We start from the raw sequence: 26,984 nt of genomic DNA on the forward strand, positions 1-26,984 counted from the left end.
TCCATCAATAGCAGCCTGGATAGTGGTATAATTTACATGTAGAAATATTATACAATAATGAAAATGAATCAACTATAGCTACATGCATCAAATAGATGAATCTCAACAGTATTTTATGGAATATAATGAACAACATAAGCTGATGAACAAAAACAGATCCAGAGACAGAAACATCGATCAGACAGTCAAACCTCAGAGGAAAGGTAGGGGAGGGTGGGGGTAAAGGGGAGAGATCAACCAAAGGACTTGTGTGCATATATATATAAGGCTAACCAATGGATATAGACAACAGGGGGGTGAGGGCATGAGTGGGGGGTTTGGGGGAGTTATGGGAGATAAGGACACATATGCAATACCTTAATCAATAAAGAAATTTTAAAAAACACATGGAATATTTGCATTATACCATCCATATTTGTATTAAATAAAAGCTTTAAATTACTTATCAAAAAATAAATAAAATAAAACAAGAGAACAAAGAACAATTACCGTACTTTCCGGCGTATAAGACGACTGGGTGTATAAGATTTTCCTGGGTTAAAAAGTCGTTTTATACGCTGGAAAATACGGTACATTGGACTATATTGATGGGATTAGATATAATGGATTAGATATATTGGACTACTGTATTTTCCAGCGTATAAAACGACTTTTTTTATATATATATTTTATTGATTCTTTACAGAGAGGAAGGGAGAGGGATAGAGAGCTAGAAACATCGATGAGAGAGAAACATCGACCAGCTGCCTCCTGCACACCCCCCATCGGGGATGTGGCCCGCAACCAATGTACATGCCCTTGACCGGAATCGAACCTGGGACTTTCAGTCCGCAGACCGAAGCTCTATCCACTGAGCCAAACCGGTTTCGGCTAAAACGACTTTTTAACCCAGGAAAATCTTATACGCCCAGTCGTCTTATACGCCGGAAAGTACGGTAATATAGATATCAGGAAAGTGTTTCCTTTGTCAAACAGGAATGCAATCAGGGAGAAGCATAACAGGAGTCAAAGGTATGAACAATGTTCTACTTATTAAGTTTGGTAAATATGTGAATATTCACTTTATTACTTTAACTGTCCATATAGTGGGTATACCATCTTTTCTTGGAATCACATTATCTTACAACTAAAGACAAGTTAAGAAAATCCTACCCATACACACACACACACACACACACACAGTAAATGAAATGCACAGGGTTGGCCCAAAGAAATTAGGAGTCTTTGGAAAAGACTAAAATATTAATCCTTTCATAGCTTATAATATACCAGTTATACCAGTTAATAATGCAGATTTTTTCAATAGATGGAGTTACACATATGTTGATATACATGCAATTTGACATGTATGCTATTTTGTTGTATTGACAGCAAGCTTCAAAACTTCGTATGTCAAATTTTCTGAAGGTGTTAACATCATAGATATGTTTACGCTTAAAAATTTCAAATTTTGTGCCCAAAAAAGAGCATCTGCAGCAAGTTTGGGTTTTTTTTAATATATATTTCTTTATTGATTTCAGAAAGGAAGGGAGAGGGAGAGAGAAACATCAATGATGAGAATCACTGATTGGCTGCCTCCAGCACGTCCCCTACTGGGGATCGAGCCCGCAACCCAGGCATGTGCCCTTGGCTGGAATCGAACCTGGGATCCTTCAGTCCGCAGGCCAACACTCTATCCACTGAGCCAAACCAGCTAGGGCTGCAGCAAGTTTTAATTCATTACTTTATTTTGAAGAAAACTGCTGCTGAAAGTTATCGTATACTTCAGGAAGCTTATGGTGAACATGCTCCATCTCAAGATACTTGTGAACACTGGTTTAAACGCTTTAAAAGTGATGATTTCGATGTGAAAGACAAAGAACATCCAGGTCAACCAAAAAAGTTGGAAGACCAACAATTACAAGCATTATTGGATGAAGATGCGTGTCAAACTCAAAAACAACTTGCAGAAAGATTAATCGTTGCTCAGCAAACAATTTCTAATAGTTTACAAGCAATGGGATTTTAAAGGAAGGAAAATGGGTGCCACATCAACTGAATGAAAGACAAATGGAAAACCGAAGTCATCAGTAAAATGTTGCTTCAATGGCATGAAAGAAAGTGTTTTTTGCATCAAACTGTGACTAGCGATGAAAAGTGGATTTATTTTGAGAATCCCAAATGCACAAAATCATGGGCTGATCCAGGTCAACCATCAACATGGACTGCAAGGCCAAATCACTTCGGAAAGAAGACAATGCTCTGCATTTGGTGGGATCAGGAAGGTGTGGTCTATTATGAGCTTCTAAAACCAGGTGAAACTGTTAATACTGATCGCTACCGACAACAAATAATCAATTTGAACCACGCTTTGATTGTAAAATGACCAGAAGACACGGCAAAGTAATTTTGCTTCATGATGACGCACCATCACACACTTCAAAACCAGTTAAAGACACATTAAAAGATCTTGCCTGGGAAGTATTAACCCACCTGCCATATTCACCAGACCTTGCTCCTTCAGATTACCACTTGTTCCGATCAATGGCACAAGCACTTTCTGAGCAGTACTTCAAAACATACGAAGAAGTGGAAAATTGGGTCTCTGAATGGTTTGCCTCAAAACAAGTAAAGTTCTATTGGGATGGTATCCACAAATTACCTGAAAGATGGGGAAATGTGTAGCTAGCGATGGACATTACTTTGAATAAAGCACTTTTGTTTTTATCAATACAAAAGTTTATTTAACAAAAGTTCAATGTGAAAATGGACAGGACTCTATTTTTATATTGTAGTAAAACGGGTGCTGTGGAGAGGGGACGTGTGGAAGCGGTTGATTTCTCTGGTAACTACAGCCATTCCTTATACTCGTTCCAAGGCTTCTAGCATGATGATACTATTTCCTTGTATTACCACCATTCCAATATTGTTCTGTTGCCCACCAGTTGCTATCTCCACACATTCATCTATCACAAGATTCATAAAGGGATCAAATCCCCGCAATATTCCTTGGACATGTCTGCCACCATTTAATTTCAATAACTTCTTGTCCATAAATTTTTTTGACTCGGGAGTGTGAGCTTTGCTCATGGTGTCCAAGCGAGCTCAAAGATACTTCCAAAAGGAATTCATGGCCTCTCTGGCGTTCCCGCGGTAGGCCAGGCGTTTTGCCTGAATAAAGCACTTTTGATGTTTCTCTTGAAATGATGTTTTCTTTGATTACAAAATCCGCACTATTAACTGTAACACCTGGTATGGCTACTTGCTCAAATAATTAAACATACTTTGACATATATTATCCATAAATCAAAGAAGACCAAAGGATGGAATGTGTTTAGAAGAGAAAGCTCAGAGATTCTCCAAAAAAAATCAGTTAGCAAAAGCAGTTAAACATCCATAATTATTAATCATGTGTTACCAAATAAGATGTAAAAAACTTCTAGAAAATCTAAGTAAAATGAAACTTTCCTGAACTGAGATACAACTCATCAAAATATTTCCATCCTAACTTTAAGGATATAGAGAATATCTTCCTTTTTCCCCCAAAAGAGGGGACATATGTAATACTTTCAACAAAAAAAATTATTTTTTAAAAAAGAAAAAATGCCCAGCCTGCTTGGCTCAGTGGTTGAGCATCGACTATGAACCGGGAGGTCACAGTTGATTCCCAGTCAGGGCACATGCCAGGATTGCAGGCTCAATCCCCAGTAGAGGGCGTGCAGGAGGCAGCCGATCTATGATTCTCTCTCATCCTTGATGTTTCTGTCTCCCTCTCCCTTCCCCTCTCTCTCTAAAAATCAATAAAAATATTTAATAAATAAATAAATAAAATTTAAAAAGAGAAAAAATATTATAAAGACAGACAGAATAAAATAAGAACAAGGGGTTTAAAATGTACACATACAATAGCAGAAACTAATAAACCTCCAAAAAGATCCAACCATGAAGGAATACAGTAAACCCTCAATTTTGCAGAGCTCAATTTAATAGACATCAGATTTAACGAACAAATATTCTTGTTCTGTATGTCATATGTGAAAATTAACACCCCATTCATTTTAAAATGCTTTTAACCAAGATTTGCTTATAATTAAATTAACAGGTTATTTTTTAAACACATTTTAGTGAATAGTCCCTATGTTGGAAAAAACACTAGTAATTTCATCTAAAAAAAGTTACATATCTATAACTATAATCTATATATTTAAATCAAAGAATCAACACTTGTAAACAATGTTTGGGGAATGATTAGCACATGACCATACAGCATTTCCAGAGGTAATTGGTGGAGTGACTTTCTGCAGCAGGTCCAGCCATGCCCTACCCATGTGTATTTGTTTACTCTCGGTGACAGGTGATTGTATGCATTTACTAGCTCTATCAGTATAAATTTAAAATTACTGTAGTAATGAAATTAAACTTTCATACATACTTAATTTTAATTATACAAACGTGTCTACATAAGTAAAAACAGGTAAACTAATTTGTCAATTTTTTAGCATGCATATTCGGAAAAACCTCTTATTATATAATGGACTTTTGGCTTTTAACGGACATCCCCCCCTCGACCAAATTAGTCCATTATAGTGAGATTTTTTTTTTTTATTGATTTCAGAGAGGAAGGGAAAGGGAAAGAGATAGAAACATCAATGATGAGAGAGAATCATTAATTGGCTGCCTCCTGCATACCAACGGGGGATAGAGCTCACCAACCAGGTATGTTCCCTGACTGGGAATCGAACCTTGACCTCCTGGTTCATAGGTCACTGCTCAACCACTGAGCCATGCCAGTCGGGCTGTATTGAGATTTTACTATAATATCCGTAGAGCTGATATATTTCCTATTTTACCACATTGATGCTATTTTCATTTTTCCCCTAATCTAAAATATCAAGACGAAGATAGTCACATATACATATGTCTTAACACTTCTGGTTACTCTCTTGAACGTTATAGCATAGCACTTAAGAGTATCATCGCTGGAGAACAGCATGTAAAAAATCTTTTGGGGTTCTTAGTCTACTCAGAGTTATGTAGAAGATGGAGTAGGGAAAGTGAAAACAGGAGCAGTAGGGACGAGGTACTGGGAATAGAACAGTTTACATCACATTAGGGTAGCTTTAGTTTCTATTGGCTCTAGACTAATACCACCATAAATTTCTAACCCAACTGAATAACTACAGAACTAGAATTTTTAGTGTTGGGGGTGAGGGTGGGAGGTGTTTACCCAACCATATACTAAGCAGAAATTAAATGTGTAAGTGGACATAACATACTTTTAGTGAAAATACCGTGGACCAGAAAAAGACATCTTCCCTGCACTAATAGTTAAGAGACACTCTAGTAAATCTGGAAACAATAATCATATTTGCTTCTTAGAAGAAAATTTTGAAAAAGAAAAGGGAGTTCATTATAAGTATGTGTAATATGCTATCTTTTTGTAAAAAAGAAAAACAAAAGTCTATATATGTATGAGCATGTTCATACATAGAGAAGCCAGTAAAATAAATAAAAAACAAATTACAATGGGAAATTTGGAAACAAAACTGGGGAAATAAGGGAGGTTTAGGAGGAAGAACTTCCACTGTGTATTTTGAACTGTATCATATCATCTTATCAAAAATTAAATAAGTAATTTAAACTGCTGCAATAATCTAGACCAAAAAAAAAAAAAAAATAGGGCTAGAGAATTAGAGAAATTAAATTTAAGATGCCTATGATACCTAAATACTAGTAGATAACCAGGAGGCAACTGCAAATATAGATCTGCAGACTAGAAAAAAGTTGTTCAGGTGATACTGATGCCTAGAGGCATCCATAAGCATGCCTAAGTTTACCTCAAGTGAAGTAATCAAATAAACAGGCCAGAAAAGCAATCATGTAAGTTCAGCTTTAAAGAAGTAAAGAAGTAATACCAAATGGGAATCCAAAAAAGCAATATTTAAAGATATCAGAGAAGTAGCTTCCCAGAAGTCCTGAGGAGAGTTTTGCAAGAAAGATCAACTGATCAGTTTTAAATGCTGAAAGTAGATCAAGTAGAATAAAAACTGAAAAGAAAATTTTAGACATAGCCATTTAAAGTTAACAAAATCAATAGAATGTTGGACTTATGAGCCAAATATAATGGTTTGATGGGTAAATGAACAGGAAGGAGTCTGTGGTATTTTATGAAAATTTATTACATTAGTTTTTTTTTAGAAAAGGATTTGAGGCAGCCTACATATAAGGGACCTATATTATAATAATAAAAAATAGAAAAATGAACTTTGAAAGCCAATATGAGGGACATCCCCTGATTTAGGGAAACTCTCTTACCCCTGACTCCAACTATGTAGTTCTAGTGAGGGTTGTCATTCATAGTACCCTCCCCACTCCAGCCACAGGGATGTTGAGTACATGATCCAAGACAGGCCAATCAGAGTCCTTCCCAGGATTCTTCAAGAGAGCCCCTTCTTCTGGTGGAAGGGGCTAGGAAGATGAGAGCCAAGAGCTGCCAGCAGTCATCGTTCCCGCCTCATGAGGTAGAGAGTCTGTAGTATGAGAGAATGAAATCAACACGCAAAGAAACAGAGATAAGAGGTGAAGTTCTAAACCCCACAAGAGGAAGATGAGGAGGGAACAACTATACTAATAATCAGATAAATATAACTGATGTAACTAAAGACCTGATTTGGTTCTAAGCTGCCTGGTAGCCAAAACAAAAGGAAAAACAGAATGTGTGTCACAGAGCTATCAAAAAGGAGGAAACATACCAGATCCTCAAGGGAGAGAATTTTCTTTATGCTAAATTACTAAAAGAATTTCTTGTACATGGATCTTTATATAATGCTCACTGAAAGATAAAACAGTGTCCCTGATGAGAGCGTTTAGCAATTGCAGACTTCATATGCTATTGTTTAAAATTAAAATTAAGCCTGGCCAGGAGCTTAGTTTTTTTGGCTGAATGATTGAGCAACGACCTATGAACCAGGACATCACAGTTGATTCTTGGTCAGGGCACATGCCCAGGTTCAGGCTCGATCTCCAGTGTGGGACCTGCAGGAGGCAGCCAATCAATGATTCTCTCTCATCATTGATGTTTCTCTCTCACTCTCTCTCCACCTCTCCCTTCCTCTCTGAAAGGTATAAAAATCTATTTTAAAAATAAAATAAAATGAAAACTAAGTTATATCTCAATCATTAAGCACAACTAAGGTTAGACTATAAAAAGAAGTTGAAGAAGTAAAGATAGCAAATGGTGTTATTCTTCCAGGAAGTTTGCTAGTGAACAGAGGAAAGACAGAAAGGTGAAAAACAGGAAGGGAAAGTAGAATCCATAGGAAGATTCAAAAATGTTTGTGAGCTGACTGGGGAGAAAGTAAAAATGACAGACCAAAAAATAAAACAAGACCCTGAGAGAAATGGGAAAAGACAACATCACAGCTACAGGTACTAGTATTTAATTCTACTTAAAAACTACCTTCTCTCCTTCCTAATAACCCACTAAATTATATAAAAAGGGCATAAAGCCACATAAACAAAAAGAACAAAAGGGAAGACAACTATAAAGTTTTGCAAGCTAAGAAGGAGACAAGTATAGTAAATGACTTAACCGATCAGAAAAGGTTGCTGCAATAAGACAAGCCCAAAGGCAATGCATCTTGGACCACATAGCACGAGAAACTGAACAACTTTCGGCACCAGGCATCCAGGGGCAGGGGGTTGTACAAGCGCAGCGTTGGGTGTATGTACCTGGGAGGGATGGGTTCATGTAAGGCTAAAAACAGAGAGAAATGGGTATAAACTGAAAAACAATCACACACCTCCCTTCCCATCTCCTTCTACACTCCACATTACCTGTCTCTCCCCCACACTAGAAAACTGCAAAAAGAGTAAAGGAGGAAATCTAGAGTTGGAGACACCAGGCACAGCTAAGAAAAGGGATATCATACTGAAAAAGGAAGTAACTGAGAACCTAATTCTAAATAGTGAAAGTCCAGCAACCACCTGGCTCAAAAAATATTGGTAACTAAGTTGGTCAATAATAAATTTTCCTCCAAATATTGGTAACTAAGTTGGTCAATAATAAATTTTCCTCCAAATATTGGTAACTAAGTTGGTCAATAATAAATTTTCCTTCTATTAGGAGACCCAGTTGGTGGTCTCCTAATAGAAGAACCCAGCTAAATCACCTTTAAATGAAGCCAACCAGCCAATAATCCCTGCCCATACACAGAGCTTCCAATCCACTCTTTCTGAATTTGATGGCTAAGAGTGACCAGATTTTTAAGTAAAGTTTTTAACAAGACAGGCCAAAACAAATAGTGTAGAGAAACTAATGAAAAGAGTCCCAGGAGCAGAAGAAAACTTCAAAAAACTGAAACAAAACAAAAATAACCATCTGACTAATATCCTCATAGAGTTAAGTGAAGATACTGCACCAAGAAACAAAATCAGAAAATGAAAATAAGGAGCATTTAAAGAGCATAAAAGAGCCCTTGGAAATTAAGTGTAATAGAATTCAGGAATTTAAGTTAAGGTTTGGAAGATAACGTAAAGAACTACTTCAGAAAGTAGGACAAAAATAAACACAAAATATGAAATATTAGATTAGTTCAAATGGCCCAACATCCAAATAAAGAAACATACAGAAAAAGCCAACAAGGACAACATAACTGAGGAAATTATCAAAGAAATAACTCAAAAACATTTCTCCTAACTGAAATGTTCTCCAACATGATTTACCAAAACAAAAGGGCCTCTGTGTGCCCAGTATAATGATTAAGGAAAAGCACACTACCATGAAAAGTATCAGAGCCCTGGCTAGTGTGGCTCAGTTGGTTGAGTATTGTCCCATGCACCAAAAGGTCACCAGTTGGATTCCCAACCCGGGGATATGGGCACCATCCCCAAGAGGGGGCTTGCAGAAGGCAGCCAATCTATGTTTTTCTCTCTCTCTCTCTCTCTCTCTCTCTCTCTCTCTCTCTCTCTCTCTCTCTCTCTCTCTCTCTCTCTCTCCTCTCCCTTCTTCTCTAACACCAATAAAAAAGCCCAGCCAGTGTGGTTCAGTGCTTAAGCATCAATCTATGAACCAAGAGGTCATGGGTTCGATTCCCGGTCAGGGCACATGCTCAGGTTGCAGGCTTGATCCCCAGTAGGGGGTGTGCAGGAGGCAGCCAATCAATGACTCTCTCATCATTGATGTTTCTATCCCTCTCTCTCTCTCACTTCCTCTCTAAAATCAATAAAAATATATTTTAAAAAAATAAACAAAAACATGTATCAGAAATAAGGTCGATAAGGAAAAAATATTAAATCCAGAGAGAACAATCACATATAAAAGATTAGAAATCAGAACTTTGTGGGACTTAACAAAAATACTGAAACCTAAAAAGCAATGGAGAAATATCTTCAAAATTCTGAAGGAAAATTATTACCAAATATTCTACTCAGCCACACTATCAATCAATCAAGATGGTAAAACTGTAACATGCAAAATATTTAAAAAGTTCTTTCTCATACACCTTTTCCTATGAAGCTGCTAGAAGATTTACCAGCCAAAACAAGAAAACTAAAACATTAAGGAAGAAATGGGGGAGTGAAGGGTTAGAAAATAGGGATTCAAAGTAAGCAAAAAGCAAAGAAACTCCCAAGATGATAGTGAAGGAAGTTCCAGGCCTACAGAGAAACCAGCCCTGGTGGGAGCAGGGGAGATGGTACTTTGAGGAAGGTCTCCAGTTTAAAAGGAAAGTAGGAAGAGGGAAAAGTAGAGGAGAGAAAGGAGGAGGGAGAAGGAGAGAAGAGATGTTGGCAGAGAAAGGAGAAGAGCAAAAGAGAAAGAGGAGAGAGAAAGGGGAGAAGACAGGAAGAGAAAAAGAAGGAGGGAGAGGAGACGATGAAGAGAGGTCAAGGAAAAAGGAAAGAAGTAGGTAAAGAAAAGAAAAATTGAATTTATAGACTACCTGACTCATTAACCAAATGGAAAATTATATGAAGAAAGCAATCAGTATACTTTGCTTAAAAATTAACAAAGCATTTAAATAGTCATAACAATGTAAATATTATTTAGTATTACTGATTTAACCAAAATGTGTGATGCAGTAAAAAACAACATCTAAAAATGATATGTCAAATATTGATGTTTAGACATTCATTTTAGAAATTTAGAAGTAGCCCAAGCTGGATTGGCTCAGTGGATTGAGTGTTGACCTGCAGACTGAAGGATCCCGGGTAAGATTCCAGTCAAGGGCACGTGTCTGAGTTTCGGGCCCAATCCCCAGTGTGGGGCATGCACGAGGCAGCCAATCAATTGTTCTCTCTCATCACTGATGTTTCTAGCTTTCTAGCTCGCGCGCGCGCTCGCGCTCGCGCTCTCTCTCTCTCTCTCTCTCTCTCTCTCTTCCCTTCCTCTCTGAAATCAATAAAATTATATATATAAAAAAAAGAATATAGAAGTAAATACCAGAAGGGGTTGCCTCTGAAGAATGAGATGAGGATTCAAGAATCAAGCAGCAAGGTAGTACTATTTTGTGTGTAAAGAGAAGCTTTTGGTTCTACCTGACTTTGACTATGTGCATAACATTTTGATAAACATAAAATTAAGTCTAAACCAAAAAAATGGAATAAATAGGTACCATATGCTGGGCAATGTATCTTACAAGGATACCATATGTTTTCATTTCTCTTACTAGTTACGTAGGCATGTTAGAAAAGGATACAGCCAGGCTGGCATGGCTGAGTGGTTGAGCATCGACCAGTGAACCAGGAGGTCATAGTTCAACACCCGGTCAGAGCACATGCCCAGGTTGTGGGCTCAATCCCCGGTGTGGGGCATGAGGGAGGCAGCCTATCGATGATTCCCTCTCATCACTGATGTTCTGATGTTTCTGTCTCTCTCTCCCTCCCCCTTCCTCTCTGAAATCAGTAAAAGTATATTACGGGCGGGGGGGGGGGGGGGGGGGATACAAACATGTATTAAACACTTACTTCAGGTCAACCTAAGTTATGCTAGCCTTTTCTCACAGTAAAAAAAAGGAATCAAGAAGAGATACAACAAAAATTGGCTACTTGGTATTTTATCTATGGTGTTAAGCACTAATATCTTAACTTTTTAAAATCTCTTCTCAAAAAACACCCTCTTTAACCTCAATACAGACAAAGGGTGAAGGAAATTAGACCATAAGTTATATGACTATCTCAACTTTTGACTTTTCTCTTCTTGCTGCCTCTGAGTCTTAATTTCCCAAAGAACAAATTTCTAGAGAACACTGGATTGCAAGAGTGGGATCAACATTCACTCAAAGATCGTACATATTTTATTGATGCCATACTCAGTAGTGAGTTGTTATATTCATTCTGGGAAATCTCCGTAATTTTCAACTTGCAAATTTTTTAAGATCTTTCTGCATTTTACATGTGTGTGACTTCAGTAGTGTTATCAATGTTTTTGTAAATACTATGTATTTTTACTTAGCTTAATTCCAACAATTTTGTACTTCAATGAAACAGTCTAAACATTGCAAAAAATAAGTAAATAAATAAAATCTCTTTCAAAGCTACAGGAACTTAGGATAGTATACTGAATTTTTTTAAAAGCAAATTTTAGATATGACTCAGCAATAAGAAAGAATGTTAGCAAATGTTTAACTTTGAAGGCATTCTATTTAAAGAATAAGGGCTAAAAAACTTGTACAGAAATAAAAAGTTACATATTATTTTTTTATTTAAAGTGCAACTAGAGACACCCCACCCTGGAACATTAGTTGAAACTGCAGCAGTCAATGACGGTATCATATTTTATCCCCTAGAAGATGGGGTTGACTATGGCACCAGCATAAACCCTAAATGTGCAGAAGCAGCTCTAACTGGCCTCTCTGCATAAGGACAGGAACTAGGTTAAGGGCCTAATCCCACCACTAAGGGGGAAGCTGTACTAGAAAAACATGGCCTGCATCACTAAGACTAGAGAAGCTGCACCAAAGTGAGATGCCTGTTCTAGACTTGAGTAGAGGAGTCACCCTAGAAAAACAGGAAACTCAAGCCTAGGCTAAGAGCGGAGTTCTCTGATTTTACTGACTTCACCAATGGGCCCATATTTTAAAGTCTCTCTAACAATTAAGAGCCAGCAAAATTAAGTATATATTGTTGAGTGGAGTTTCCAGGAAAACTTGTTTAAGAGGGTAACTCGGCTGAAAGAAGAACCACTTTTAACCTTCCCCTCCCCCTTCTTTCCGCCAGGAACTTCATTCTGCAGTCACAATAACTATAGTTCCAGCTGCCATGCTATAATTGTGGGACAATCCTGAAAACTAAAACCATGTGCTAAGGTTGGTTGGTACATTAGGAAGACAAAAACATCTGATCCCTAGTGACTTCACTGATTTGTCATAAAAGGTTTAAAATGCCTTTCTGAACTCCTTTTCAAAAAAAGAATTTGTAAATTCCTATTTTGTAGAAGTCACTATAATCTGGTATTTACTACTAGCCAAAGGCAATTCTTAACAGTTACAGAGCAAATGAAACACTCCCACAGCAACAGCTTCACAAATTCAGGTTAGAGGAAAAGGAATCCTAAGATAAAAAAAAAAAAAATCCTAAAGATTAGCTCACAGTAAAAAATCACATAGTATATGAAGAAATCTACCTCCAGAGTTAACAAAGCAAAAGACAAACTTCCAAAATCTCTGAGGAGTTTTAAAATAAGTAGGTTTTCTGGCTCTGACCAGGTAGCTCATTTGGTTAGAGCATCATCCCCATATGCCAAGGTTGAAGGTTGAATTCCTGGTCAGGTCACAAACAAATCCATGTTTCTCTTCCTCGCTCTCTCTCTCTATCTATATTTTGCTCTCACTCTCTCTCTCTCTCTACCCCTCCTCTCTCTAAAATTAATTTTAAAAAGGTTTTAAATGTTCAAATAAATAAAGGAAAGCATATAGTCCTTAAAGCAATAAAAGCAAGATACTATTAAAAAAAACCAGCAGTTGCCCGGCCAGTGTGGCTCAGGGGTTGAGTGCCAACCCATGCACCAAGAGATCTCAGATTCAATTCCTGGTCAGGGCACATGCTCAGGGTTGCGGGTTTCAGGCTCAATCCCCAGTGGCGGGCATGCAGGAAGCAGTGATTGATGTTTCTCTCACATCGATGTTTCTATCCTTCTCCCTTCCTCTCTCTCTAAAAATCAATAAAAACATTTTTTTAAAAAAACTATACTGTTGTATATCTGAAAGTTTGCTAACAGAGTAGCAAATCTTAAAAAGTTCTCATCAAAAGGAAAAAATATTTACAACTTGTGAGATGATTGATGAATATTAACTTATTGTGGTAGTCATTTTGATACAACATATTTAATATGCTGTACACCTTAAATTAATATGTTATATGCCAATTATATCTCAGTAACCTAACAAGACACTAAAGGTGGACTCAGACTGAGGAGAGTACAGAAAGTACTTCAACTTAATCTTTTATTATTCCTTTTAAGGAGAAGAGAAGATTTGAAGAAAATATGAAGAAGTAACATCTGTTCATTCTGGGTACAGCTCAGAATTATTTGTGATAATTAAATGTATATTATTATAATTTTACTGGAATTAAATATAATTATTATAGTTAAGTATATAATTTATATGGCTGTATAGATTTATAGTGATTTGCTTACATTATATAGCTTCATTAAGCAAAAATTTAAAAATCCTATATAATAAAAGGCTAATATGCAAATTGTCCCCTCCAGTGGGAGTTCAACCAAGGGGTGGGGCCAGCCAGCCAACCACCTGCAGCCCCTCCCCCCAGCCGGGTCCAGCCTGATTGGGTGGGCCGGCGGGACCCCACCCGTGCACGAATTTGTGCACCAGGCCTCTAATAAAATAATATAACCCGAGATCAATCCCTAAAACCTTGACTTTTGATTCCATCTGGCAATTTCTCCCTAACAATGTAAGAAACAAGGAAGAACTGTAATAAAAAGAGGCAGAGCAGTAGGAAAATATTACTGCAGGAAAGAAATAGTCTTTCATTTAGTGCTAGAATAGCATTATCTAATTAATGCAAATTCTTAACTGGCTTTTGGCCATTTTTTTTTCATGATTCACTCTCAGCATGTTTTTGAAGTAGAATATTTAAAATATAAAATATCCTCACTGTATCTCATTGAAATGATATAAGTAGATAAAATTTCTAACATATCTCTTCAGCCTGGTAATTAAGAACAACAAATACGCCATAACTGGTTTGGCTCAGTGGATAGAGCGTCGGCCTGCGGACTGAAGGGTCCCAGGTTCGATTCCGGTCAAGGGCATGTACCTTGGTTGCGGGCACATCCCCAGTGGGAGGTGTGCAAGAGGCAGCTGATAGATGTTTCTAACTCTCTATCCCTCTCCCTTCCTCTCTGTAAAAAATCAATAAAATATATTTTTTAAAAAGAACAACAAATATACATTAAATACAAAAATAGTCATCAGTAAGTATTTTAACCTCTCACCACTATGATAATGATCAGTACGTTGTATAAGTCTAAAAATTTTCTCAACAAAACATTCATACTTGAGGTGAATAAAGCAATTCAAGTGCTTTCTCTAAATTATGAATGCCTATCCACAAAGAGCTTCCCTTAAAAATCAACAAAACTTTCCCCCAATCCTACTTTTATTTTCCTCTTTCCTAACATTTTTAAAATTCAATCTAGCCCTAGATGGTTTGGCTCAGTAGAGAGATCATCAGCCTGCAAACTGAAAGGTCCCGGGTTCATTGCTAGTCAAGGGCACATACCTCGGTTGCAGGTTCCCTGGCCCTGGTCAGGGTGTGTACCAGAGACAATCAATGGGTCTCGCTCAAATCGATGTTTCTTTCTGTCTCTCCCTCTCCCTCCCACTTCCACTCTCTCTAAAAATCAATGGAAAAATATCCTCAGCTGAGGATTAACAAAAAAGAAAAATTTCCTGAAAAATAAAATTCAATCTAATCCTACAATCTCTATTCTCTTCAATGCCCTATAACGAGCATTCTGCCCAAACCAGGGAACTATCACTGCTGTCTCAAGAACGTTTTTTAGTCCAGCACACTTGGCAGCAATGTCACTATCAACTATTCTTTCCTGAAAAACCAACTGTTTGTCTGTGTTGCTACTATACCTGCAGTTCTCCCTTCCTGAAGTTCATTATTCATCCTTGGTATCCTGTTTTCTTAGTCTTCCATATGTGAATATTCACCATAGTCCTGTCTTCACTTTTCCTTTTCTCTAACAAAAAAATACCATTTGTTCCCAGTCTTCCTTCTATGTAGCTCCAACTTTAACCTGACTCCATTATTTTAATCGTCAATTTCCAATGAAAAATCCTAGCAGCATCAAAACCAACGTGCCCAAAACAAAAATTTTCCTTACTCTTCAATTTTGTTCTCCCTCCTCTATTACTATCACTCTTACTATTGATGGTATCACCATTCCCGAATGATCAACCTTGACATTTCAAGATCTTTGATTATTCCCTTTCCTTTACTCAATATCCATTTCTATCATTTCATCTTCCAAAATGCTCCCTTCCTTTTTACTCCCTCCCTTTCTATTCTCACAGTTTTATATTAATAGCATCCTACATCTTTCTGTTTCTAAATTTCCCTTTCAAAACCATTCTATATACTACCAAACTACTTGTCTAAAAATACTGTTACACTGTTCTGGATTTTTACTCTTCAATATCTGTCAAGGTACCACCAGCTCATAATTCCACTTTCTCTGAGAAGTGAGCTATCCCAAAACAACAGAGATCTCCCTGTGTCTGAACCACTCAACCATATTGTCTAGCCATGGCCAACTGATGATCTAGGTACCTCATCCAAGACAAGCCAAAAGTTTTGTTTTCGTTTTTTCCCCAAAGGAACATGACATTCAGACTGAGATGTAGTCTCTTAATATGGGAGGTAGAAAATATTAGGAGCTGACGTATGGCCATCCTTTCACATATAACATGATAGTTGAAAAATTAATCACAGCCCAGACTCCATGCTGTCCTTATCCATAAAATGAGAATGAATAACCTCATAGATTTGATAGGATGATTAAAGGAGAGAATTGATATAGGACATTTAGCAAAGTATCTGACATATAGTAAACAGTTAAAAGTTAACTATTGATTGTTGTAGAAAGCAGCAGAGAAAATCTGCAGAAAGAATAAAGCAGACACAGAGAAAACCAGAAATAAGATTAAGACTAATTCAATTTCCTTTCTAGGTCATGCATACATTTCCATGTTCTGGTTCTTAGCTCCTTTATCCTTAAAATAAAATGCTCTTTCTTAGCTTATTTTAGCTTGGAATAAGGTTTTGTTTCTTACAATGGACCTAACTTTTAAAACTGTACACTACAGAAATTTAAAGGAGGTTATGTCTCTTCTTTAAAACCTTTAATTGTCCCCACATCTCATCAAATAAAGCTGAAATAAAATGCATCCTCCATCCTCCAGCCCTGGTCAGGTAGCTCAGTTGGTCAGAGCATCATCCAGATACACCAAAGTTGTGGGGTTGACCCCAGGTGGAACAAACAGATCTCTCTCTCTTTCTTCCTCTTTCTCTCTCTCTCTCTCTCTCTCTCTTCCCCCTTCCCCTCTAAAATCAATAACAAAATTTAAGGATTAAAAAGAAATGCATCCTCCAACATACTTTTTAAGATAACTACCTTATTCACCCTAATATCCTGACCATGCCCTTAGAGGATAAAGGAATAAAAACAGGCAACAGGTGGCATTTAAGACAAATAATGTTGGCATTTTACCAATCCCATTCACAATATTTTTATCCTCCCTCTATTGATACCCACCTTTCCTATTTTCTAATCTTTCTCTGGCCCTGAATCTATTGTAATACCCCTGGAAGCGCCTCACCCTAATTGTCAGTGTTTACTAATAAATTAAAGCATAACTTCCTTTGCTTGGTGACTCATGAACCCCAAATCATAACATGCTACCAAGAGGCAAAAAAGACAGGAGTACACCTATGTATACTACCACATCAAGTCTTACCATTTTTGATTGATTTCATCCTCCATTTGTTAATTCTCATTATGGTAACATTTGAACAATCACTATAATTCTGCTACAGTGCATTTTCACACTTAAACAAAACATATCAAAAGAATACTGCTCTGAATTTCAAACCTAAATAGGCTATTCAGCCATTTGCTCAGGCAAAAGTAAAAGATTCTGTTTTTACTATACATGTAGAGAAGTTGAAATGTTTCTTTCCTACCTTCTGTCAAATTCTCTAGTCAACACCAAAATGAAGGAACTATAACATTGCAAATAATAATGCTTTTATATGATTAATGAAGATTAAATCTATTTCTCCCTGATAGATCTAGAAGTTCAAATGGAAAAATGCTTTTGGCCATAAAGAATAAACATACCACCCAGGCAGTGTGGCTCGGTTGAGCACTGACCTATGAACCAGGAGGACAGGTTCAATTCCCAGTCAGGGCACACGCATGGGTTGCAGGCTTCATCCCTGGTAGGGGCGTATAGGAGGCAGCCAATCAATGATTCTCTCTCATCATTCATGTTTCTCTCTCTCCCTCTCCCTTCCTCTCTGGAAGCAATAAAAATATATTTAAAATAAAAAAACAAACATACTTTCCTCATTCTTATAGGTGGTTTACAAAAGTGTTCAGGACCGGCTGGTGTGGCTCAGTGGTTGAGCATCAACCCATGAACCAGATGGTCATAGTTCGATCCCTGGGTTTCAGGCTGGATCCCCAGTAGGGAGTGTACAAGAGGCAGCCGATCAATGATTGCCTCTCATCATTGATGTTTCTATCTCTCTCTCCCTCTCTCTTCCTCTCTCTGAAATCAATAAAAACTTTTTTTAAGTGTTCAGAAAGAAGGCAGCCAGCTAAGTAAAAAAAGATCTTTATGTTGTTTTGCCAAAGGGACTGAATGTCTGAAAATACTGAGCAAAGTTAAACTATACATGTGCAGACATAAGAAAAAGAGTATAAATCGCTAAATTCTTAATGTGTTTTTTATTCACTAAAAAAAATTTGACAGAATTATCAGTATAACTTCCTTATGTCCTTCTGTCATTATATTCTAACTATGATTAGCCAATTTAACCTTCAAACCAGTAGTTAGGGCTAATAAGCTAAAATACAACTTTATATATTATCTGCTCAAAGTATCCATCAACATATGCTTATGTTGTAGAATTTCTTTTTCAGATTTTATAAAATTGGTTTAAAACTGTAAGTCAATATTTGGCCCAAATTCAATATTTGAACAACAGACTGACAACCCTTCAAACTGAAACATGTACGTAACATCCTAAGCTACTCAGTGAAGTATTTTAATATTTTTGATAAACAGTCCTTACCACTCTGGCTGCTCTTTCCTGAGATTCACACTTCCTGCAAAACCATGGTCCAGTGGGTACTTGAACAATGCCATAGCAAGCTGTCGGGAAATAAAATATTTTAAATTATGTTAAAAATAAAGAATTATGGAAAATCAAATACCCTTTCAAAGCCTTATTAAACTAATTACCTCTCAAACTATTAATGTAAAACTCCTGCTTTGTAGAAAATTAAAACATCTTATATCTATATTTAACACATACATTATCTTAGTTGAAATTGTATGACATAGTAAAAATGTTAAAATGCCAATTATGTTATTTCTCATTTAAGTATAAACATTACAATTTTAATTATTCTTTTATGATAGGAATATTAGGCAAAATTTAACACATGATTAGATTTTTTATAGACTAATTCTGAAGTTAATTAATTCATTCCTATATCATGCAGTTTAAAAAGCAATCATTTTATATAAGTCTAATGAAAATATTTCCAAATCATCTTTCAAAATGAGCAACAGATACTGCAGAAAAGAAAATTAAATGTAAAAGTGAAATGAGCCGAAACCGGTTTGGCTCAGTGGATAGAGCGTCGGTCTGCGGACTGAAAGGTCCCAGGTTCGATTCCGGTCAAGGGCATGTACATTGACCGGTTTCGGGCACATCCCCGGTGGGGGGTGTGCAGGAGGCAGCTGATCGATGTATCTCTCTCATCGATGTTTCTAGTTCTCTATCCCTCTCCCTTTCTCTCTGTGAAAAATCAATAAAATATATTTAAAAAAAAAAAGTGAAATGAGCCCAGCTGGGGTGGCTTAGCAGTTCAGTGTCTCAACCCATGAACCAAGAGGTCACCAGTTTAATTCAGATCAGGGCACATGACCAGGTTTCACTTTCTGGGCTGGATTCCCAGAGGGGACATGCAGGAGGCAGCCAATGGATGACGTTTCTCTCTCATCAATGTTTCTATCTCTCTATCTCTCTCCCATTCTCTCTCTAAAAATCAATAAAAACACATTTGAGGAAAAAAAAAGTGAAATGCTTCCAGAATAGGCAAATCTATAGAGACAGTGGTTGCCTGGGGAGTTGAGTAGAAATGGGAGTAACAAGGTTTCTTGTTAGGGTGGTGAAAATGTTCTAGAATTGTGGTAATGGATGCAAAGTTTAGTGAATACACTAAAAAAAGTGAACTGTACACTTTAAAAAGGTGAATTATATGGTCTGTAAATCACATCTCAATGAAGGGGTTACTTATAAAAAGTGAACACTCCTAAATATATGTGAATGTTCCAGTAAGTATGAATATATATCACATATCTAAGTCTAGTTGTTTTTTTAAAAATTGTTTTTATATGTAATTAACTCAAAATTGAAATTTTCCTAAAAACACTGACATCGAATTGACATTCTCGAGTGAGCGCACTCAAAGGAAACTTGAAAATACCTTAAATATTGGAAGGCACTTAAAGAATATAAAATCAGCACAAATTTTTAAATCTCAAAAATGTTCTATCAGCCAAGAAACACTACATGAGTGTCCAAAACATATTTCAATTCAGAAGTACTTGTAAAGAAGAAAATTAACTTTAAAAATATTTAAGCCGAAACCGGTTTGGCTCAGTGGATAGAGCTTCGGCCTGCGGACTCAGGGGTCCCAGGTTCGATTCCGGTCAAGGGCATGTACCTTGGTTGCGAGCACATCCCCAGTAGGGGGTGTGCAATCTCATCGATGTTTCTAACTCTCTATCCCTCTCTCTTCCTCTCTGTAAAAAAAATCAATAAAATATATTTTTAAAAAAAAATTAAGACTTAAATGAGCCGAAACCGGTTTGGCTCAGTGGATAGAGCATCGGTCTGGGGACTGAAGGGTCCCAGGTTCAATTCCGGTCAAGGGCATGTACCTTGGTTGCGGGCACATCCCCAGTGGGGAGTGTGCAGGAGGCAGCTGATCAATGTTTCTCTCTCATGGATGTTTCTAGCTCTCTATCCCTCTCCCTTCCTCTCTGTAAAAAAATCAATAAAATATATGAAAAAAAAAAGACTTAAATGAACATTTTCTATATTGAGATGAGATTACTTATCAAAACCTGATAATTTATCATCCAATTCATAAGAAATACCTCCACCAATGCCAATAAACACTGGAATGCAAATACTATATACCAGTTTTCTAAGATCTTAAAATCAGTATCTAGTTTCGACACATTTTTACTCCTTAAAAAAGGAAGCTGTGCAACCTTGTTCTTCTTTAAAGGAATATGGGAATATCTGCATCTTCAGGTTAATTCACTACCTCCTAAGTCTCCCTTCCCAGTTCTAAGATTCCATTCTAAAGAATGCACTTTAGCCCCACTTATTTACCACTCAATGCCAGATTCAGAAATGGGAATGGGGCAGGTTGGTGAATAATAAGGAGAGTATAAGAGCCTCCAAAAAATTATCTAGGTTGCCTCACTTCCTTACCACAGGAAAGGTCAATGTCCAGAAAACTGTCTTGTTAGTGTCCTAGGTTTTTTTTTTAATATCAAAAAACCTCACCGAGTGGAAACACCCAGAAATAAACTAAGATGCTCCCCAAATCACTGGTGGCACCACCTCCTCTTTTTCTCTTCAGTCACTTATGCTGAGGAAGTGGCCTGATTTGGCCACTGAACACATCCAGCAGCCCAAGCCAGTTCAGCCAAAGCCACTCCTGCAGCAGCACAACTGCGGCGCGACCTTCCGCCCTCTCCTCCGCAGCAAGCTCCCAGTCCCCAGCAGCAGAATCTCCGCCAGAAAGCTGGAGGTGCGGCCGCAGACGCCTCCCCTCCCTAATCTAAAGCGGCCCGGCAGCCCCTGGTCCCCCTCCCCCACGCCCCAGGGCAGTGAGCGGCGTTCCCAGGCTGATTCCATGCCACAGGAAGTCCCCAGACACACTGCGGCAGACGGGAGCGGGCCTGAAGGGGGAGGGGTCTACACGTGCCCGAACCCACAGCCAAGGTAACGCTACCGAGGGGGGCGAGCCCTGCCGCCCCCCGCACTCCACCCCTCCCGCAGCCCCGCAGCCTCCTCCTCCAACCACGGTCCCGAAGTCTCCAGACCCCCGGGTCCGGGCGCAGGCGGCGGCCAAGTGACACTTGAGAGAGTGAGCGCCGAATCACATGACAGTCCAGGCCACACGCACTTTCTCCCACACGCGCAGCCCACCCCCGCCGCTCCCCGCCGCGGCCCCGCGGAGTCAATCCCGGGCCGCGGAACGGAACGGAACGGAACGGGGCGGGGAGGGGAGGGGAGGGGAGGGGAGGGGCGGGGGAGCTGGCAGTTGCAGCCCCGGTGGGGGAAGCGGTGACGGTTGGGAGCAGGCCCGGTTCGGCCCGGCGGGCGGTTGGGTGTTTACCTTGATGCACCGCGACGCTGCAGCCGTGCCCGTCGCAATAAACCAGTGGGTTCTCGGCCCAGCCTCTCTCGTCTGAGCAAACGCAACAGCCTCCAATCATCTCCTTCATACTATGGGAGACCTCGTCCTCCAGAGACACGGGCCGGTCGCTAGAGACCATCTAAGAGGGAGTTGGGGGGACCATTAAAAAACACATGCAAGCCAGTTAGTGCTCCCCCCGCGCCCCCCCTCCGCACAGCCAGCCACCCGCGCTCCCGCTCCCTCCCGGCGCCCGGCCCACGCCCGCCAATCGGCCGCTCGCTCACTCGGGCTTTGCCGCTCAGTCACTCACGTTCCGCACAGGAGTCAGGAGCCATGTCCTTGCTGACTCCCCCCACTTCCCCTCCACCGCCTCCTCCGCCTCCTCCGGGTCTTCTTCCCTCCCCACCTCCACCCGGCGGCTAGAGCTGCGGCCCGGAGAGGGCACACATAATCAAGTAGGCCTCCGCACAGGCGCACTGGGGGGCTCCCGCTGGGCCCCGGCGGCGAGGGAGGGGAAGGGGCGCTGCGCTTCCTCCTCCAGCGTCACTCGGCGTGCGCGCCCGCCCGCGGCCGGCGTGAGAAGGCCTGGGAGAGGCCGGTCTGCGTGCGCGTCGCCGCGGACGGCGGGCCGCGCCCACCTCCCGGCGCCTTCCCCGCCCCGGGCCGCTCGCCGCCGCCGCCGAGGTGTGCTAGAGGTTGGGGGCGATTGGAGCCGGCGGCGCGCGGGGCCGGAACGCGCCAACGGGAGGGCGCGGGGGCGCGCGCGCGGGGCGGGACGTTGGGCTGTCTCCGCGGCGCCGGTCTCGCGGGCCGCGTGCGCTGCCCGGAGAGGCCCCAGGGTAGGGGAGTGGGATGCCGAGGCTGGGAGCGGGGGCGTCTTGGCATCGTGGCCGGAAGGGATTCCCGGGGCATCTCCGTGCACGAGAACCTGCCCGCCGGCCTTTTTCTCCAGAACTGGCCCTGGACGGACTAGGCTTGGGCAGGTCGGCCAGCTTCCAGGAAGGTTGCAGTGAAGCCTGGCTTCCTGCAGTTGGCCGTGCTGACTTCACTGTCCTGCCGCAGCCTCTCCACCCATTAAATTCCCATCCTGGACTCAACCCAAAGTTCCGCCAGTGGAAGTGCCACCCCATCTGCCGCCCATTTACATACCACATTGGCCCCAGTGACAAATGGAAGTGCATTACAGACGGAAGGTCAAAAGCCTGGTTAGGGTTATAGTCGGAGAGAGAACACCAAGGCTACCCTCAGCTTGCTGTGTAGGAGTACAGATGCTTGTTAATCAGGAATTAGCAATATAATGTGATGATCTGAAAAATGAAGTTAGTTATATGATCATAAAAGATGCAGGAATCCAAGTTCTCCTAGTCAGTCACCAAGTGATAACACCATGAAACTGGAGTCCAATTTTCATTGAGGATTTCTCTGATCTGGCTCTGCACTCCAAATTTAACTATTGAAAATTTAAGATCACTCTTTTTCTTTAAGGTCATTTAAGTGGTAGAAAGATGGGCTCACTCCTCATTAGAAAGTGGATTAGGCCTGTCTGAATAGATTAATTAGCTAGATACTGAGCAGTTTTGAGATGTAAAATCTTCCACTGCTGCCCTACCCCCTATGTATCCTTGTAAGCTCAATATTAATTTTTAGGCAAAAGTGTCTAATTGTAAAAGTTTAGCATGAAATAGGAATGTATATACTTTGTTTAAATGACAAGGCAAATTCATGGCTTTGGTTAATACCTGGCAGATACAAAATGGTTGTTTATCAGGAATTAGCAATATAAAGATCTGGAAAATGCAGTTATACAATGCTAAAGGATGAAGGAAACCAAGTTCTGGACAGCTACCAAAAGGTAATGGTTTAAGCTTTAAAAGCATTCCAAATGTTCTCATGAAGAAAAATAAATGGTAGCATGATTTCAAATTAATTGCTAGAAATCTATTTAAAATGAATCTAATACCATGTAAGCATATATTATCAAATATATTCAAACATTCTAAAACTAAGAGAGAAACCTACAGTAATGGAAATCTACCAAAAGTGTAAGGTAAGGAAAATATGTACACTAAATATGTACAAAAAATGAGAATGCAATTTTAGCTTTAATAGTACAGTTAGAAAATGTGACTACAAGATGACATACTTATAAAATGCAAATTCTTTCAGGGGCCATGGCAACAATTAAATTTCTGAACATATAATAATTATGCTCTTAAAATGTCATTGATATTTATAAAACTAAAACTGCCTTCAAAGAAAACTATTGTTGCCCTAGCCCCGTGGTCGGCAAACTGCGGCTCGCGAGCCACATGCGGCTCTTTGGCCCCTTGAGTGTGGCTCTTCCACAAAATACCACGGCGTGGGCGAGTCTATTTTGAAGAAGTGGCGTTAGAAGAAGTTTAAGTTTAAAAAATTTGGCTCTCAAAAGAAATTTCAATCGTTGCACTGTTGATATTTGGCTCTGTTAACTGATGAGTTTGCCGACCACTGCCCTAGCCGGTTTGGCTCAGTGGATAGAGCAGAGGACTGAAAGGTCCTGGGTTTGATTTCAGTCAAGGGCATATACCTTGGTTGTAGGCTCAATACCTGGCCCCAGTTGGGGTGCAGGCAACCAATCCATGAGTCTCTCTCACATTGATGTTTTGGAAAAAATAAAAAAACTATTGTTTTGTGTATCTTAACTGTGTATTTTATCTTTACCCTTTTACAAGAGATACCAGTTTTACATCCAATTCCTACTCAGGTTCATACTCCTAATAAAGAGTACTCTGAGTTAAAATCAATGTGAAACTTCCCTTCTCAAATACTGCAGTCAAACCTTAATGCACTAAATTATTTAAAAATACATTATTTTGTTTTCAGTGCATTAGAGCTTAGTTCTTGTGATAGCATTAATTTATAAGTAAAGAAGGATGTGTACTTTACCCTACTCTGTAACACAATACAAGAAATGTAGGTAAACACTTGCTATTTCCAAATCAAAACAAAAACATGTGTAAGAGACTTTGAAATTTAGAAAAATAGAGAAAATACAGTGTTTCATAAAAACAGGCCTGTAGCCCTAGCCGGTTTGGCTCAGTGGATAGAGCGTCAGCCTGCGGACTGAAGGGTCCCAGGTTCGATTCCGGCCAAGGGCACATGCCGGGGCTGTGGGCTTGATCCCCAGTAGGGGGCATGCAGGAGACAGCCTTATCAATGATTCTCTCTCATCATTGATGTTTCTATCTCTCTCTCCCTCTCCCTTCCTCTCTGAAATCAATAAAATTATATTTTTTAAAAAGAACAGGCCTGTATATAAATAATAACACCTGTTGCAGAAATTTTATCAAAGATGTACATATAAATGTTGACAAAATAAGCCAAATTACTTAAAAATTATGTTTAACATATTAAATGTTGAGTTATTAATATTAAGAAAAATCATAATGGGTATAAATGGGTTATTCTAAGTGTAACTCATGTACCAGATATAAAACTTTCTTATGTAATAGATCAGAAATGTAATATTTAATATATTTCTTTTGTTGTTCTTGTTAATCCTCACCTGAGGATATTTTTTCCATTGATTTTTAGAATGAGTGGAAAGAAGGGGGGCAGAGAGAGAGAGAAAGAAATAAACATGGATGTGAGAGAGACACATGCATTGATTGCCTCCTGCACCCTTGCACCCTTGGGGCCAGGGATAGAACCTGTAAATCAGGTAGGTGCCCTTAACCAGGAATCAAACCTGAAACCCTTAGGTGCACAAGCCAACACTCTATCCACTGTACCACACTGGCCAGGGCTTTAATATATTTCTATCAAATAGTAGTAAAAAGAAAGAATAACAAATATTATAAAATAGTTCAGATATCTGTTTTGTCTTTTATTCAGTAAACATTTACTGAACATTTACTGTGAGCCAGGGATTGTTTTGTATACAGAAATAGAGCAGTAAGTTATATTTATCCTTTGTGTGATATACATACACATACAGATGTAAGACAATTGACATATTTGAATTCGCATGCCTCAGAATGGATTTAAAACTTTATTGTTAAATTGCCACAATTCTTGAAGTTCAAAGAAGTTTTTAAAAATACAAGGTAATAGCCCTAGCTGTTTTGGCCTGCAGGCTGAAAGGTCCAGGTTCGATTCTGATTAAGAGCAAGAGCGCATGTCTGGGTTGCAGGCTAGATCCCCAGTAGGGGGGTGTGAAGGAGGCAACCAATCAATAATTTTCTCTCATCATTGATGTTTCTCTCTCCCTTCCTCTCTGAAATCAATAAAAAAATACTAAAAAATACAAAGTAATATTAAAACCATAGTCCATAGGATTTATAGAATAACTTCATAGAAAAGGACAATTTTAATCTTAAAATAATGTTACCCTTTAAATCTGATTCTACATTCTCAAAATATATTTTGGAAAAAAGTGTTTATACTACCTGTAGAATAAAACAAAAACTTGTCTCCAGTATTATTCTTCATATAGCAGCAGCTAACTCAGTACTGGTCATTTATTTCTCTATTTATCTGCGGTAAACCACAAAAAAACGCAACGTATTTTATGATGTAACCTCTAACCGTACTATAATGAGAAACTGTATTTTTTTCCTCTATAGTATATGTCTTCTTATAACTTTCTTTATTCCTGAACCTGGGAACCAAATTTTTTACTTGCTTTTCCTTAATTATTTAAATAAATAGGTACTATGTAATATTTAACCCAAATTTGGCTCATAGGTTAGTATTGCTTATTTTCATTTTTTTAATTAAAGCTTTATTTGCATCCTGTTTGTGCATATTATACTTAGTGTACATAATGGTAAACACACCATTGAGGTATATTTCTATAATGAGGTATAGAAATTGAGGTATATTTCTATGTTAAGACTAATTTCATTCTCCTTAACTCAGGTTTTTGACTTCCACAAAGTGTTTAAAATTCCATATTGGCTCTTATATTGTTTTAAAAAAATAAGTAAATGAAAAGCAATTATTAGAGTTCATCTACTAAACCTCATCAGAAACTATAATCTTGTTTCTAAATAAATTGGATGAAAAACACAAAAACGCAATTTCTTATTATCTGTACAAACTTTCAGATATGTCCTCTTTTACATAAAGAAATCTCAATAAAGTTTTGTTTACCTTATTGGGTACCCAAGGTCTCTTACCTTTTATATGAAAAGTTTATTATCAGCCATATATTTATGCTGTTATGATTAAAATATTGAGGTATTTCTTTAACTACTTTTGTTATTTGTCTCATAAGTGACAACTGTGTTATTCATAAGTGAATACTGTGTCCTTA

At 38.9% G+C, this 26,984-nt stretch overlaps 2 protein-coding genes across 6 annotated transcripts in view; both read right to left on the reverse strand.

The window, feature by feature from the left end:
• The window catches only part of MLLT10 (MLLT10 histone lysine methyltransferase DOT1L cofactor), a 229,860-nt gene extending 207,511 nt beyond the window's left edge, over nt 1-22,349 (reverse strand). For 3 of the 5 annotated variants that reach the window (XM_028156561.2, XM_028156559.2, XM_008148856.3), the window contains exons 1-3: nt 21,999-22,349; nt 21,668-21,827; nt 18,313-18,392 (exon numbers count right to left, since the gene is read on the reverse strand). In XM_028156561.2, coding sequence (XP_028012362.1) covers nt 18,313-18,392; nt 21,668-21,827 — 240 coding nt within the window. In that variant the 5' untranslated portion in view covers nt 21,999-22,349. Of the gene's footprint in view, nt 1-18,312; nt 18,393-21,667; nt 21,828-21,972 lie in introns of all 5 variants that reach the window. The other 2 variants (XM_028156558.2, XM_028156560.2) reach the window with 2 other exon arrangements.
• On the reverse strand, nt 2,709-3,080 carry LOC114234207 (small nuclear ribonucleoprotein G-like). The gene has a single exon (XM_054725851.1). It carries the CDS (start codon nt 3,067-3,069, stop codon nt 2,842-2,844), a length of 228 nt encoding a protein of 75 aa, XP_054581826.1. The 5' UTR covers nt 3,070-3,080; the 3' UTR covers nt 2,709-2,841.
• Nucleotides 22,350-26,984: the final 4,635 nt, after the last annotated feature.

Source organism: Eptesicus fuscus, chromosome 2 (genome assembly GCF_027574615.1).
Source record: "Eptesicus fuscus isolate TK198812 chromosome 2, DD_ASM_mEF_20220401, whole genome shotgun sequence".
NCBI lineage: Eukaryota > Metazoa > Chordata > Mammalia > Chiroptera > Vespertilionidae > Eptesicus > Eptesicus fuscus.

Bases quoted from the DNA above. Each gene is read 5' to 3' on its own strand.
- LOC114234207 (XM_054725851.1), bottom strand. From the start codon at position 3,069: ATGAGCAAAGCTCACACTCCCGAGTCAAAAAAATTTATGGACAAGAAG.